The sequence below is a fragment of the Mesocricetus auratus genome, unplaced genomic scaffold (genome assembly GCF_017639785.1).
Source record: "Mesocricetus auratus isolate SY011 unplaced genomic scaffold, BCM_Maur_2.0 Super-Scaffold_100004, whole genome shotgun sequence".
NCBI lineage: Eukaryota > Metazoa > Chordata > Mammalia > Rodentia > Cricetidae > Mesocricetus > Mesocricetus auratus.
Genome location: NW_024429189.1, coordinates 97,430,725 through 97,446,428, shown reverse-complemented (window position 1 = coordinate 97,446,428; position 15,704 = coordinate 97,430,725). Strand labels below are relative to the sequence as shown.

General features: G+C 45.6%; 1 protein-coding gene and 1 pseudogene across 2 annotated transcripts in view; both read left to right on the top strand.

Moving 5' to 3' along the window:
• Window positions 1-3,064: 3,064 nt before the first annotated feature.
• Window positions 3,065-3,513, top strand: LOC101823268 (annotated as a pseudogene).
• Window positions 3,514-11,628: 8,115 nt separating this feature from the next.
• Dnaaf9 (dynein axonemal assembly factor 9) overlaps window positions 11,629-15,704 on the top strand; it is a 130,320-nt gene continuing 126,244 nt past the window's right edge. For both annotated transcript variants that reach the window (XM_040746302.1, XM_040746301.1), the window contains exon 1: window positions 11,629-11,783. In XM_040746302.1, the coding sequence (XP_040602236.1) occupies window positions 11,701-11,783 (83 nt within the window). In that variant the 5' untranslated portion in view covers window positions 11,629-11,700. The remainder of the gene's footprint in view (window positions 11,784-15,704) is intronic.

The window sequence follows — 15,704 nt, the reverse complement described above, 5'->3', positions numbered from 1 at the left end:
ATGGTCCTACTGCAGGTGGGGTCTGTGCTGATGTCTGTGGCCTGTGTCACCTCAGGGGGCCATAGGAGTCATGCATGATGAAATCAGAGGGCCATGCTGAGTCGGACTCACCCTTTGCTGTCCCCGAGAAAGCTGTCCCTGCCCTTCACTGGACACTTCAGTGAGAGAGCTGGCTCTGATCCTCATGGGAGAGCACTATGGAGAGACAGCCCCACCCCTCACCATGGGTGTGGGATAACTAATCCTGATAGTATGGGCTCTGCCTCTACCCTTAGGGGAGCAGTCCCAATGGACTGACAAGCTCAGCTATCACCTACACCCATAGCTGAGCCTTAGGTTGGCCCACCCTAACATCTACTCCATCTAGGACCTGCTGGAGCTCTTGAAGGCACTGGTTCTATGGAACAATAGCCACAGGATCTCCATGATTTGGGGTGGATCAGTGAGGATCTGGTGATGATGATGTTCTAGAAACTGGAAGCCTTGAACCAGACTAAGAACTCATTGTAATGAACATTTGCCAGTAAAGCTGATTGAACAAAAGGTTATACTGTGTGGCACACTGAGGCTTCCAATGCCACTAGGACCAATGAAGAGCTGTGGGAGAGGCAGGAAAGATGGGAGAGTGAAGAGGTCTTTTGTTTGTTGTTTTTTATTCTTGTGTTTGCTTGTTTGGGGGTGAGCTACAGGGGTGAGAAGAGGATATGGAGGAACTAGAAGGTGAGTGGAATTAGGATACATGATGTGAATTCCCAAAGACTGAATAAAGAGATTATGTTAAACAATAAAATAAAATTACATTAAAGACATGTCCCCAAATGAACTACTTTCTGCAACTTGGTCAGTTTCCTCCACTTCCCAGTCACGATTAAGCTGGGCAGCCATCAGTAGATTAAACCATTTGTTGCCAGAATGTCTAAGTGCTAACACACCTTTATCAAGCAAGGATAGTATCTTATTTGGAAGTTGTTGTGGCAATTTTTTTCCACCAATAGTTTTGGGGCACCGGCCTTAGAGTGTGGCCTGGTGTGCTACTTAGGGACAGAAAAAACTAGAGGAGAAAGCACGCTTGCTCTCTTACTCTGGTTCGTGCTTGGCGTGGTGAGAGACCCAAGCAATGGAGGAATCAACGGCAGCTTCAGCCTTATTCTGCATCTCTGAGTTTGTCCTTTACATTGCGCCCCTTAATTGGTTTTTATACCTTTGTGAGTTCATGCTTTAGGACATTTTGCTATGTGCCTGTGATTCCATCACCTGAGAAGCAGATGTAGGGGGGCTACCTCAAGTTTGAAGGTCATCTTTAGTGTAAAGGAATGCAAAACAACTTCCTTCCTTCTTTCCTTCCTTCCTCCTTCCCTTCCTCCTTCCTTCTTTACTTTCTGTCTTTTTTCTTTTTCTATTGATTTAACTTGAACTTGGAGCTAAAATGATCTTCTCATTTTTTCCTCCCTCTAGTCTCTGACCTATAACTTAATTTAGTACAAATTTTTCTTATAACAAACTTCAAATTTTTACCCATAGCTTTGAATTCTTAGTTTTGTTTGTCTGTCTTTTGGGAGATAAGATTTCATTATGTAGACCAGGCTGGCCTCAACTTGCAGGAATTCTCCCTGCCTCTGCCTTCTGTATGCTGGGATTAAAGGTGTGTGCCTCCATATCTGGCCAGACTCTTAGTTTTGTAATTCTTCTGGTTTTAATTGGATCTGATGATCTTAATTCCAGGCCATAGGTGCTATTTAAATCCATTTCACAAGCTCCCTCATGGTAAGACCAGCAATTACTGTGTTATGCTCCTATCATGACAGAGTACAGTAAGAGCCAAGGCAAGCCACATACTTTGTCATTTTTATCTTAATTTATTATTATTATTAGTGTGTGTGCATATATGCATGTGTATGATATATATTGGGGTGCATTGCTATGGTATGTTGGAGTTTTTCTGTATGTCAGAGACTTATTATTAATTATAAATGCTGGGCTGCATGCCCTGTGGAGGGATACCCTCTCAGCCTAGATATATGGGGGAATGCCTAAGCCCTGCCCCAAATGATGTGACAGATTTTGATGATCCCCTATGGGAGGCCTCACTCTTCCTGGGGAATAGATAGGGGGTAGGATGAGGGGTTGGTGGGGCACATGGGAGGACAGGAGGGAGAGGGAACCAGGATTGGTATGTAAAAAAAGGACTATTTTTATTTAAATATATGTTTTTAAAAATTTAAGGAAAAAAATAAATGCTGAGCTGAGAGCTTAGGCTTGTTTCCAGCCAGCTCTTCCAACTTAACCCATTTCTATTAATTCATGAGCTGTCCCGAGTCTCAGCTACCTTATTTATGAACTTCCCGTGTTGCATCTTCTACATCTGGATTGAGACTCTTCAGACTCTGCCCTTCTTCACAGCATTCTTCCTGCCCCTAAAATCCAGGCTAGCTATCGGCCAGTCAGCTTCTTATTAACAAGGAGAGCAACACATTTTCACAGTGTACAGAAGGATTATTCTACAGCAGTGGTGTGCATGTGGAGGCCAAACAACTTGGTTGAGTTGGTTCTCTCCACACATTTATGTGGGTTCTGGGGATCAAATGCAAGTTGCCAGGCTAGTTCTGCAAGTGTTTTTACCCACTGAGCTATCTCACTGGCTACACATAGACACCTTTAAAACCTCTTCTTAACCAAATTGAAAAATGCAGGACAGATGTGCTCTAAGAGAGCAGTGAGCTGAGCTTTAGTGCCCAGGTTATTTCCTGAGGCATCTTTGTGCAGGTCCAAGATGAGGAGGTGGTGGCTAGGGGTAGAGTGGCTTTTTGTCTTGATTGACAGGCTTGGATTTCGTAAGCCTTTGTTTGCTGTGCATGTTCATTCTCATGATACATTTGATTGTAATCTTATATATGCCCCACCAAGCAGAGGCATGATTTTAGGTAATGTTCCCTAAAAGTTCACTCGGGGGACACAGTTTGCCTCACTGTGCATGCACCCAAAACCAGTCTAGGCTGGTTTCACCTGCCTCTAGTTCCAAAGTATGTTCTTGAATGCATTTGACCACAAAGGGGAGTTATTAAAATTGCAATGGAGCTCTTTCCCTTCAATGATGTGGCCAAGCGGCAGACGCCAACATGCAGATCTTTGTGAAGACCCTGACAGGCAAGACCATCACTCTTGAGGTCGAGCCCAGTGACACCATCGAGAATGTCAAGGCCAAGATCCAAGATAAGAAAGGCATTCCACCTGACCAGCAGAGACTGATATTTGCTGGCAAGCAGCTGGAGGGTGGCCGCATGCTGTCGAACTACAACATCCAGAAAGAGTCCACCTTATACCTGGTGCTTCACCTTCGTGGGGGCTTCATTAGCCATCCTTTCCTCAGCTTGCCTAGAAGTACAACTGTGACAAGACATCTGCCGCAAGTGCTACGCACGCCTGCACCCCGGTGCAATCAACTGTCCCAAGAAGAAGTGTGGCCACACCAACAACCTGCGCCCCAAGAAGGTCAAATAGAGCTGTGGCCATACCTGGCCCATCACCCTGGAACCAAATAAAGTCCCCTTCCATCGACTGGAGCAGAAAAAAAAAGATTGCTATGGAGCTCTGATGTGTTAATTGTCAACCTGACAGAATCTAAAATCATCTGAGAGGTGGACCTCTGGCTTTGCTTCTGAGAGATTATCCTGTTTATGTTAACTGATGTAGAAAGACTAACCCGGACCTTAGGCAGCACTATTCTTTCTTCATGAGATGCAGGATTCTATAAATGGTGACACAGAGTCAAGCACTAGCAAGGAGGTGCTTTCTTATCTTTTTAAATAAAAAATATTAATTTTTGTCTTATGAGTGTTTAGGTTGCATGGATGTCTGTATACCAATTGCATGACTGGTACCAGTAGATACTAGAAGAGGTGTTGGATTCCTTAGAACTAGAGTTACAGAGATTTGTGAGCTGCCATGTGGTTGTTGGGAATTGAACCCCTGTCCTCTGAAAGAGTAGCCAGTGCTCTTAACCACTGAACTATCTCTCTAACCTCATAAATGTAATTTCTTAAATTTTATTTTTTGTGTCTGGTGTTTTGCCTGTGTGCATAACATGTGTACTATTGTGGAGCCGGAAGGGGGCATTGGATCCTCACTCAGGTTCTCTGAAAAAGTAGCAAATGTTCTAAACCACTGAGCCATCCCTCCAGGCCCCAAGTATATATTTTTAATGTTGGATGTCTATAGCACTGTCTGTAATCTGTAGCACAGGATGTCCCTGTAAGTTTGCTATAAAAATACATTTGACTATATACACTTATATTGTAAGACTTGACATGGTGGCTCACACCTGCAGTTCTGTCATTTAAGAGGATGAAGCAAAAGGATTCCTGCAAGTTGGAGGCTAGACTGTCTGAAAAAAACTAACAATTAAAAAAAATAGAGCCATTAGAACTTAATGAAAGCCAGGTATATCAGTTGGGTCTCTCTAAAGAAACACAGAGAGAGTAGAGCAGTCAGTCCAACAGTGTCCACAGTGAGGGCAGTCAACCCAACAGTGTCCACAGTGAGGGCAGTCAGTCCAACAGTGTCCACAGTGAGGGCAGTCAGTCCAACAGTGTCCACAGTGAGGGCAGTCAGTCCAACAGTGTCCACAGTGAGGGCAGTCAGTCCAACAGTGTCCACAGTGAGGGCAGTCAACCCAACAGTGTCCACAGTGAGGGCAGTCAACCCAACAGTGTCCACAGTGGGGGAAGTGAACCCAACAGTGTCCACAGTGAGGGCAGAGCCCTGGAGGTGGAAGTGGAGTTTTTTTTTTTGGAACACACAGACACAGATAGACAGACAGACAGACAGACAGACAGACAGACAGACAGACAGACAGACACACCTTTAAGGTATTTTGTTTGTTTGTTTTTCGAGACAGGGTTTCTCTGTATTGTTTTGGAGGCTGTCCTGGAACTCGCTCTGTAGACCAGGCTGGTCTCGAACTCACAGAGATTCACCTGCCTTTGCCTCCCTAGTGCTGGGATTAAAGGTGTGTGCCACCAATGCCTGGCTCTTTAAAGGATTTATTAAACTGGCTTACAGGCTGTGGTTTGAGTGGCTGTCTCATGACAGAATGGCTGAGAATCTGGTAGTTGTTCTGTTCAGAAGGCTGAATATCTCTGTAGTCTCAATTTGGTGCTAAAGTCCTCAGGGATTCCTGGAGAACTGTTGATCTTCAGTCTACATTGCAATCCTGGAGAAGTAGGATTTAGTTTCATCCACAGCAACAGATAGTTGAACTGACCAGTAAGAGTGAGGGTAAGCAGGCAAAGAGCAGTTTCCTTCTTCCATGTCCTTTTATGTGGGCTGCCACCAGAGATGTGGTCCAGATTTAAGTGGGTCTTTCTGTTTCAGAGAATCTGATTAAGAAAAATCCCTCACGAGTGTCTAGAAGTTTGGGTTTAGTTGATTCCAGGTGTAGTCAAGTTGACAATAAGACCATCAGAAGTCTACTCCCTGTCAACTAGAGCCAACCACATCTCTTTGTGTCATGTTTAATTTCCAAATGAAAACAATAAGCCCTGCATGGTGGTACATGGCTTTAATCCCAGCAACTCAGGAGGTAGAGGCAGGTGGATCTCTGTGAGTTCAAGGTCAGCCTGGCCTACAGAGTGAGTTCTGGGACAGCCAGGACTATTACACAGAGGAACCCTGTCTCAGAAAAAAATCTGTGTATGCATGCACAAACATTTTCATAATGAAATGTTATAGAAACACATGCCAATTACAGTCCTTGTTTCTGCAGTTGGTCATGTGACATTAGCTGATATTTATAGCTACCTTCCTCTACTACTTATTCTGTAATTCCACCACCCTCAGCAAGCACCTCAGCAGGTTCCAGGTCTTTTCTTGAAGAATGAGACATATCTTCACCCCTAGAGTGTCTTGGCCCTTAATCATCCTTCCTGGATTAGGCTATTGGTAACACCAAAAGATACCCTAAAGGATCTCCTGCACTACAGATATAATCTTCTTTGCCTCCATAGAGAAGAAGCAATCACCTATCCTTATACTGTTACTCCTTTCTTAGCATGTTGGCTTAAGGGTATCAGAAGCCCAAAGTGTCCAGGAGGAAGTCTTAAGATTCCAGATCAACAGAATGTTTGCTGTGTCTTCAGGCAGAAACATTCACTCCTGTGGAACCAGAACTCCTAGGTCAGTAGGACTTAAGGTTGAGAGACAGGAAGTGAAATTTTCCCTTGTTAGTAGGGGTGAGAGTGAGTGGAACCATTTCCATGTCCATGTTTTGACTCTTGAACTGGTGAATGCTGGCTGTAAGAGAAACTGTGCCATATATTGGATGCTGACTCAAAGCATCTGGAGAACCCTGCCCCGATATTCCAGGATACTGCCATCTAATTGGTGCTGGAATTGTGTTTTCAAAAGACTGGCCTAATTGACACTGTAACTATGTCTTCAAAGGTCATTCCACCATTCTATCAAGTCAGCTGTTTCAGGATGATAGGAAATATGGTAAGACCAGTAGATTCCATGAGCATGGGTCCACTGTCCCACATCTCTGGCTGTGAAGTAAGTTCCATGGTCAGAAGCAATGCTGTGTGGAATACCATCGCTGTGGATAAGGCATTTTATAGGGACGTGAGTGGTGTTCTAGCAGAAGCATTACATGCAGGAAATGCAAATTTATGACTAGATTAAGTGTCTACTCCAGTTAAGGACAAAGCGTTGATTGACCTTCCCATAAAGGAAGGTGGTCCAAGGTACTCACCTGCCTAATAGGTCACTAGTTGGTCATCCGGGGGAATGGTTCCATATCAGAGGCTGTTAGGCTTTGCTCCCCAGATTTGGCACTCAGCAGCAGCTGTAGCCAGGTCAGTCTTGGTGACAGAAAATCCATATTTTTGTGCTTATGCATAACCTCCATCTCTCCCATGATGGCCACTTTGTTCCAGGACCCTGTAGGGAGACAGAGAAGGAGCAGACCAAGGCACTTACCAGACAGAGTAGGTAAGAAGAGATTAGATCAGGTGGAGGAGAAAGCAGCTGGAGAGGTGAACCCTAAAATTTGCAGTCAAACATGGTGGGTGGCAGAAGACAGCAGAAACAAATGATCCAGTCAGATTGACAGCTTTGTCCAGTTAGGATGGGCTGGGCCCCTGGGAAAGAGGTCCATTTGTGCCAGTACTGAGTTTTGGCACCAGATATATTCTAGGGGGCACAGGAAAGAAATTGCCAACAAGACCGCTCCATGATATTGTTAAGGGTTTTATGGTAGATACGAGAGAAGAGCCCAAAGTAGAGAAAGAGGTAGATTGAATATGGCCAAAAGACTGGACATGGCTAGGGCTGTCTGTGAGAGAAGGAAGAACAGCATGGAGTAGAGAACAGAGAAAGCGTAGCGAGAATAGCAGGGGGGTGGCACCTTGACATTACAGAGAAAACAAATGACTATTTGGGAGGAGGGAAGCCTGGGGAGGGAAGGAGGGCCGGAATGCTAGAGTGTGGACTTTGAAATGTATAATAGGTACTTGTGATGCTGAGGGGGCCTGGAGGCCGGCATGGGCTTTGATATACAACTACAGGCATATGTCAATGGAGTCATATGTCCCTTCTGCCAGAGGAAAGGACATGCTCCTTTTGAAAGATGGGAACCAATTTCACAAGTTCCTGAGGAATGCTGACTTTTATCTAACTGCCAGAAATCCTCCTGTAGTCCAGGTTGAGCTCATTTCTGGATATTTGCACTTTTTTTTTGAGTTTGGGGGACTAAGCAATGACAGGAGTGGCTGGGAAAGAATTTCACTGTCCATAGAACCAGTCATCCTATCTACTTGATTACTGAACTCCTCCTCAGCTGGTCACCTTGTGATGAGCATTTACATCGGACACAATTATTTGGGCATGGTGGCATGTGCCTTTAATCCCATCATTTAGGAGGCAGAGGCCAGCAGATCTCTAAATTCCAGGACAGCCAGGGAGGGCTGTTACACAGAGAAACCCTTCCAAAAAAAATCACGGGACACAATTATCGTCACATACTTTGCCCATTTGGAGAGATCTATCCAAACACTTCTTCCACAGATGCTTTCTCATCAGTTTTTCAATCATGTTCTTTCCTCATCCCTGATCATCTAGCCAATCCATTGGCTACAGCCCATCATTCAGTAAGCAATGGCACATCTGATCATTTCTCCTTCCAAGCAAACTGTATGACCATGTGTGCTTCCCAGAGTTCTGCCCACTGTGAAGATTTCTCTTCGCCAGTGTCTTTTTTTTTTTTTTTTTTGGTTTTTGTTTTTCAAGACAGGGTTTCTCTGTATTGTTTTGGAGGCTGTCCTGGAACTCTCTGTGTAGACCAGGCTGGCCTCGAACTCACAGAGATCCACCTGCCTCTGCCTCCCGAGTGCTGGGATTAAAGGCGTGCGCCACCAACGCCCGGCCGGCAGTGTCTTTTAAGTTTATGCTAGAATGCGATTGTAATGTTCCAGCTGTCCATTTCTGGATGGTGCCTGCATAGCATGCAGAACTGTCTATTTTCAGGTGTGTGACTTTTTTAATGCTTCATTTGTTTAACTCTGTGAAGCTGTGTTACTGTGCATGTCTAAAACACCTGGTGGTCCTAATAAAGTGCTGAACAGCCAATAGTGAGGCAGGAGCAAGGACAGGCTGGCAGAAATGAAGGAGGAACAAGGAAGAGGAGCAACAAGAGAACAAGGAGAGGAGGACATCAAGGGCCAGCCACCCAGCCACCCAGACAGCCACGGAGTAAGAAGGAAAGTAAGATATACAGAATTAAGAAAGATGAAAGCCCAGAGGGAAAAGGTAGGTGGGATAATATAAGAAAAACTGGCTAGAAACAAGCCATGCTAAGGCCAGGCATCCATAAGTAATAAGATTCCATGATTCCATGTGTGATTTATTTGGGAGCTGGGTGGTGGGTCCCTCAAAAAGATCAAAGAACCTAGTCTTTTCTTCCTCAGTCAACTGATCATACACATGCTGCCATGAGGCCATAGGTATGTTTGTAAACAGAAGGCCTTGTAACAGAAATAGATACCATAGGTATCTGGGCAAGTTCTTCATGTAACTTGCTTGTGCCTCCGGGACCAGTTTGGGCCCAATCACATCTATACCACTTCCATTTGATATTGGATTGCTGTTGTATGTGTCCTACTTGATGGCTTTGTGGGTCTGATACTAGCCAGCTCATAATGGGTAAGGCTCAGTTTGCATGGTAACTTGGTGGCCCATTGTTTATTCTGGAGCCAATTTGAGTGACCATGGTCCAGGAACACACATTTGGATTACTCCAAGGATTGTTTCAGCATGGAAGCAGTTTCATGAAGGTTTTTTTTTAGAATTTTAAGGAACAAATAAAGTTTAAAAAAATCAGGGCAGGGGGAAGCGTTTCTACAGGCCTAAGATGCCATCTGATAATATTCTTAGCTTTTTTTGGTTTTGGTTTTGGATTTTTTTTTGTATTTCGTTTTGAGACAGGGTCTCCCTCCATAGCCCTGACTGTCTTGGAACAAACTATGTAGACAAGAGGCTGGTCTTGAGCTTATAGATACCTGTCTGCCTCTGCCTCCAGAGTGCTAGAACTAAAGCTATATGTCAGCTAGTCTGGTGACATTCTTAACTTCTGGGTTAGCTCTAGTCAGTAATCTGCTAAGTCAAAGATTCCAACAGTTTTTATCTATTAGTCACAGGATGTTGGTTCTGACACAAAGGTGGGCAAGAAATGGCTGTTCTAGGGGCCAAAGCTAGCCCAAGGTTGGGTAACTAGCATCTGGACCTTCCAACCTCTCCCACCGCTGCAGTTCTCAGTCCTACAGAGTCTTTCCAGGGATTCCTGCTCACACTGTTTCTCTCCCATAGCACACGAAGAGATGATTATAGCAAACCACTACCTGGTTTGCAGTAAGATGACTACAATCCAGAAGATAGTAAATGTTTGGGAACATGTGGAAGAATTGGAACCCTCACACCTTGGTAATGTGAATATAAATGGTGCAGCTTTTTTCAAAAACAGTTTGGAACTATCTCAAATTATTAAACATAGTTTCTGTGTGATCAAGCAGTCCACTGTCAGGAGTACACTACATATACAAGAGAATTAAAAGCATGTGTACACAAAGACTGGTTGACATCTGTTCATATTGTATTAAGCTAAGTCACAGAAATCGTGGAAATAACCCACTGTTCATTACCTGATGAATGAATAAGCAAGATGTGATATATGCTTACCACAACATTAGCCAAACGTCCAGTGGCACACAATTTTTTTGGTCTATGCTACAAATTTTATCAGCCTTCCAGCTGGATGATGCAGATCTGTAATGTCAGCATTTAGGAGGCTGAAGCGAGATGATCAGTGGTTCAAGGCCAGCCTAGGCTACATAAAACGTATCTAAGGGGTGTAGGGGAAGGTGAATATCAATCACATTTGCTCGCAAAGGAAAGCTTTATTCTCAAAGCAGACTCCGAACAAAGCCAGAGATGTACATAGCGTTTGGGTCTGCAGAGACTTGTGGTGATTCAGTAAATTGACCGTTTAGCAATTTACAGACAAATGACTGTATTGTGGTCTGCGGAACAAAGCGTCTGAGAACCGCTCTTTCATTCTGAAGCCCAACCATGGAGCTGCTGATTGGGCTACTGTCAATGATTAGCTGGCTTTCAGAAGCTGTTGGTAACTGGCTGATTTGGAAGCCCCTGAAGAGAGGCTGTCCCTGATTGGTTGATATTCAGAGACTGTGTTGGTTACCTCTAAACAATGGTTACACATTCACGACTTGGGTATGAAGGCAAATTATTTTCCTTTCTTGAGTATAAAAAGAAGTACTTTTATTTTCCTCTTTTGACCGTCTTTCCGTTAAACCTGCAGATAACACCTTAGGGATTATTAAAATCTTTATGAGCAGAAGGAGTTTTTTCTTTCTTTAGCCGGCACTATTAATGACTCAAACGCCGATCATTATGGCAGGAAAAAGTCCCGCGTTGTTAAAATTTAATATGACGAGATGAATTTAGAACACGCAGGACATCTTGATAAGGTCAATATGTGGTGCTGGACGTAATCATTAAATAGGCTCTGTAGCTAAAGGACACGGGCAACCACTTTATGCGGGAAGAAACTATGGCTCTGTGAGACTTTCTGGCTCACTGACCACAGCTGGAAACAATTCTAACTAGGATCTGAGCTGCAAAGGGAGGAGTCTCCTGGGATACGGTGAGTCTCTGACGCCGGTACACTGAACAGGACGCATCGCTAAGAGAACGAATGTTTCAAGGGTGGGTGTGCAACTGATGAGAAGCAGGCAACTGCTGACAGGCAGCTGTCCAGGAGACTCAGGGATAAAATGCCAGATACAGAACTGAAGTACCCCAGCACCGTCGGGCCAGGAGGGGCGGAGCTGGCTCGAGTCCCCGCCCCGGGCGCGTCCGCGAGTATGGCAGCGGTTCTGACTGATCCCCGCGACGCTGAGAGACCTTAGGGCCCGAAGTCGCACCGAGTCGGTCTGTCCCTGAAGCAGAACGGTCAAGCGCTCGGCCCCACGCTCGCTGACGCCCCAGCTACGCGCGCTCCCGCCCCGCCCCCACGTGCCCGCGCGCGCCTGCCCCGCCCCCTCGGCGCGCCCTCGCTCCGCCCTGCCGCTGGCCCGCTGCGGTGCCGGCGCCAGCGACCCTCCGCGGCCCCGTGGTCCTCCGCCGCCTGCCTCCATGGACTCTTTCGCCCCACCGCTGCCGGGGCGGCCCCGCGCGCGCTTCGCTGGCACCTCCGGCCGTGGGGCGGCCTCCGTCAGGTACGCCGGGTCGAGGCCGCCAAGTGTGGCCGGGGATGCGCCGTGGGGCGGCTACGCCTCGGGCGGCAGGGCGTGGTCTGATATGGCTTCCTTGCGGAGGATTGTTTGAAACGGCTCACCGAAGAACGTTTGCCTGGGGCCGGCGGCCTTCCGGAGGGACTGTGCTGTGACTATAGCTCGGCACCCACCGCGGTTCCCGGGAAGATCCCATTGTGACATGCCCACCCCAGGCCCTGTCTTCATGCGAGTGCGCCCCAGAAACTGCCGCATGAACCCCTGCGCTCCTAGGTGTCCAGAGCCTTTGCCCCAGACCGCAGCTCGGTTGTAGAGTTACCGATCCCCTGCGTGCACATTGGCAGCGCCTCCCCTCACCTGTCCCTGGCCATTGCATCCGACGTCCCCTCCACCCTGGGTGGGGAGTGCCCGTTGCGGGGATGTGAAGGTCATTGGGGGCGCAGGAGAGAAAAAAAACTATGGATAGGGAAAGAGGCCCGGAACCCCCCAAAGCGGCTGACACCAGGTTCCTGATAGAATCCAGGAGTGCCCCAGGAGTGTCGGTGTACGGGGAGGGGAGTTGATATTAGGGAGGACCGTCCTGCCCTTTTCTATACAGAAGATCTGTTTCTGTTCTCTGTCTTTGGGGCTGACATTGATAGTCTGGGCAATTGTGACTGAGCTGGTGTGGAGCTGCCAACGAAACGTAGAGGTTAGAGTGATGGCGGTGTTGCAGTAGGAAGAACTAAGGGAAGGACACTGTTAGCCTGTCATTAAACCAGAAGAGGCTTTTTGTTTGTTTTCTTACTTGCAGCCTTTTAGAAAAACAAATGTTATTGTTCCCTTGAAAGGGAACTAATATACTACTAATATGTTAAAATGGCTTTTCTCTCTCCCTCTCCCTCTCCCTCTCTCTCTCTTTTTTTTTTTTTTTTTTTTTTTTTTTGAGGTAGGTCCTTACTCTGTAGACCAGGCTGGCCTTGAACTCAAAGGGACCCACTTGCTTCTGATTACCGAATGCTGGTTTGGGTATTTTAATGTTCTATGTGTATGTGTTTCCCTCCAGTGTTGAGGTCAAATCCCAGGGCATTGCATATGCTATATCACACCCAGCCTTGTTTTTTTTTTTTTATAGAGTTTTGTTGTTTGCTTTTTATTTTTACTTATGGTGTGTTGTTTGTTTTAATTGGCTCAAATCTATGAAGAGTAAAAAACATTTTTGGGACTAGAGAGGTGGCTCAGCAGTTAGGAGCACTGACTGCTCTTCCAAAGAACCTGGGTTCAGTTCCCAGGACCCAAATGACAGCTCACAATTGTCTGACAGCCTCACCCATACATGCATGCAGGTGAAACACCAGTACACATAAAATAAAAATACATCAGTTATAGCTGAGTGGTAGTGGCCCTTTAGTCCTAACACTTGGGACGCAGAGGCAGGCGGATCTCTGTGAGTTTGAGGCCAAGCTGGTCTACATAGAGAAACCCTGTCTTGAAAAAAAAAAAACTTTTTGTTTTATTTTTGAGAAAGTCTCACTATGTAGACCTGGCTGGTCTTGAACTCATATCTACCTGCTTCTCTGTGCTGAGATTAAAGACATGAGCCACCTTGCATGGCTTCTTTTTTATTTTTAAATTACATTTATTTATTATCTACCTATCTATGACTCTATCTATCTATTGTATGTCTGTTTGACTGTGTGCATGCCACAGTGAGAGTATAAAGATCAGAGGACTACTTGCCTGGAGTCTTTTCTCTGCTCTCTCCTATGCGGGTTGCAGGATTGGACTCAGGCTTGGCAGCAAGTGCCTTTATCCACAGAGCCCCAAAACTAATTCTCCTTTTTCATCTCCCTGGATTCCTTCACACATTCTGGCGGGGTGTTTATTGGATGACTAAGACATGAGAGAAGAATAAAGCCATTAGATAGTAATGAAACAATGTATTTGGGAGTCCTGTTTTGCTTCTGCTTTGACACTGGATTTCTGTGCCCCTCATAGGAATTCTTTCTGGGGTATATAGTGTGTAGTGGTTAGCTGCTTGTGGAAACAGTCTCCTCTCTCTCTCAGTGCTTCTGCCAGATAGTATAACTGTTTGAAAGTATTTAAAAGTTTTACAAATATAGAACAGGATGCTTTAGAACTGGGACTGCCATTAGATAAATCTAGGCTCTCTGTGGGGGTGTGTGCCTGTCCTCGGGTTCCAAGTGCCACACTTGTTTGGTACGGTGCTGGAGATGAAACCCAGGACCTTTAAATGACAGCAAAGTATTCTCCCTCTGTACTGTATCCCCATGACAAGCTCAGTAACCTTTATTTGAATTTTAAAAATGACTGCATTTTGGTGGTGTACACCTTTAATCCCAGCACTCAGTGTATGTGTCTGTGTAAGTGTGTCAGGGGACAACTTTTGGGAGGTGATTCTTTTCCTATATCATGCTGGTCGTGGATCCAACTCATGTCATCAGTCTTGATGCCAACTCCTTTACCCGCTGAGTTCTTTTGCTGGCCCTTGATTTGAATATTTTTGAGACTTGAGAGTGGAAAAGCAACTTTACCATAAAAAATCCATCTCCAGAATAAATGCTAGCCACTTTCTTGCTTCTTATTGATCTTTTTGACTCTGACAGGGCCTTACTATATATTCCTGGCTGACCTGGAACTTGCTGTGTTGACTGAACTAGCCTTGAACTTGTGGTAATTTCCCAGCCTCTGTCTCCAGAGTACTGGAATTACAAGAATATGTACCATACCTGGCTTATTTATTTTCTTTTTTTTTAAAGATTTGTTTATTTATTATGTATACAGTGTTCTGTCTGCATGCATGCCACACACCAGATGTCATTATAGATGGTTGTGAGCCACCATGTGGTTGCTGGGAATTGAACTCAGGTCCTCTGAAGAGCAGCCAGTGTTCTTAACCTCTGAGCCATTTCTCCAGCCTGTTTATTTTCTTCTTCTTCTTCTTCTTCTTCTTCTTCTTCTTCTTCTTCTTCTTCTTCTTCTTCTTCTTCTTCTTCTTCTTCTTCTTCTTCTTCTTCTTCCTCCTCCTCCTCCTCCTCCTCCTCCTCCTCCTCCTCCTCCTCCCTCCCTCCCTCCCTCCCTCCCTCTCCCTCTTTCCCTCCCTCCCTCCCCCGCCTCTCTCTCTCTCTCTCTCTCTCTCTCTCTCTCTCTCTCTCTTTGGTTTTTCGAGACAGGGTTTCTCTGTATTGTTTTGGAGGCTGTCCTGGAACTCGCTCTGTAGACCAGGCTGGCCTTGAACTCACTGAGATCCACCTGCCTCTGTCTCCCAAGTGCTGGGATTAAAGGCATGCGCCACCAATGCCCAGCACATAATACAAGATTTTAAGAAGAAAATAAACGAGCCAGACATTGGTGGCGCACAGCTTTAATCCCAGCACTTGGGAGGCAGAGGCAGGCGGATCTCTGTGAGTTCGAGGCCAGCCTGGTCTACAGAGCGAGTTTCAGGACAGCCTCCAAAACAATACAGAGAAACCCTGTCTCGGGAAAAAAAAAAACTTGTATTATTTATTATTAGTAAATTTTTTGGGAGGGGGCAGGGACACTGGTCCCATGGTGTGTGTGTGGAGGTCAGTAGGGTGACATTTTCTCTCCTTGAATTCAGGTTATCGGACTGGCACATTAAGCACTTTTGCCTACTGAGTCATCTCTGGATCTTCACTTTCTCTTCTTCATATTTTCTCTTTGTTTTTTTGAGACAGATTCTCACTAAGTAGCATCTGATGGCCTGGAACTCCTGATGTATACCATGCTGGCCTTGAACTCAGAGATCCACCTTCCTCTACCTCCTCAGTGCTGGGAGCTCTTTACTTTCTTAAAGGTAGTATTTTTATGTTAAGATATATATAGGGCTGGGAGTATCCAGTGCTCTCTTCTGACTTCTGCAGGCACTGACACATGTGCAACATA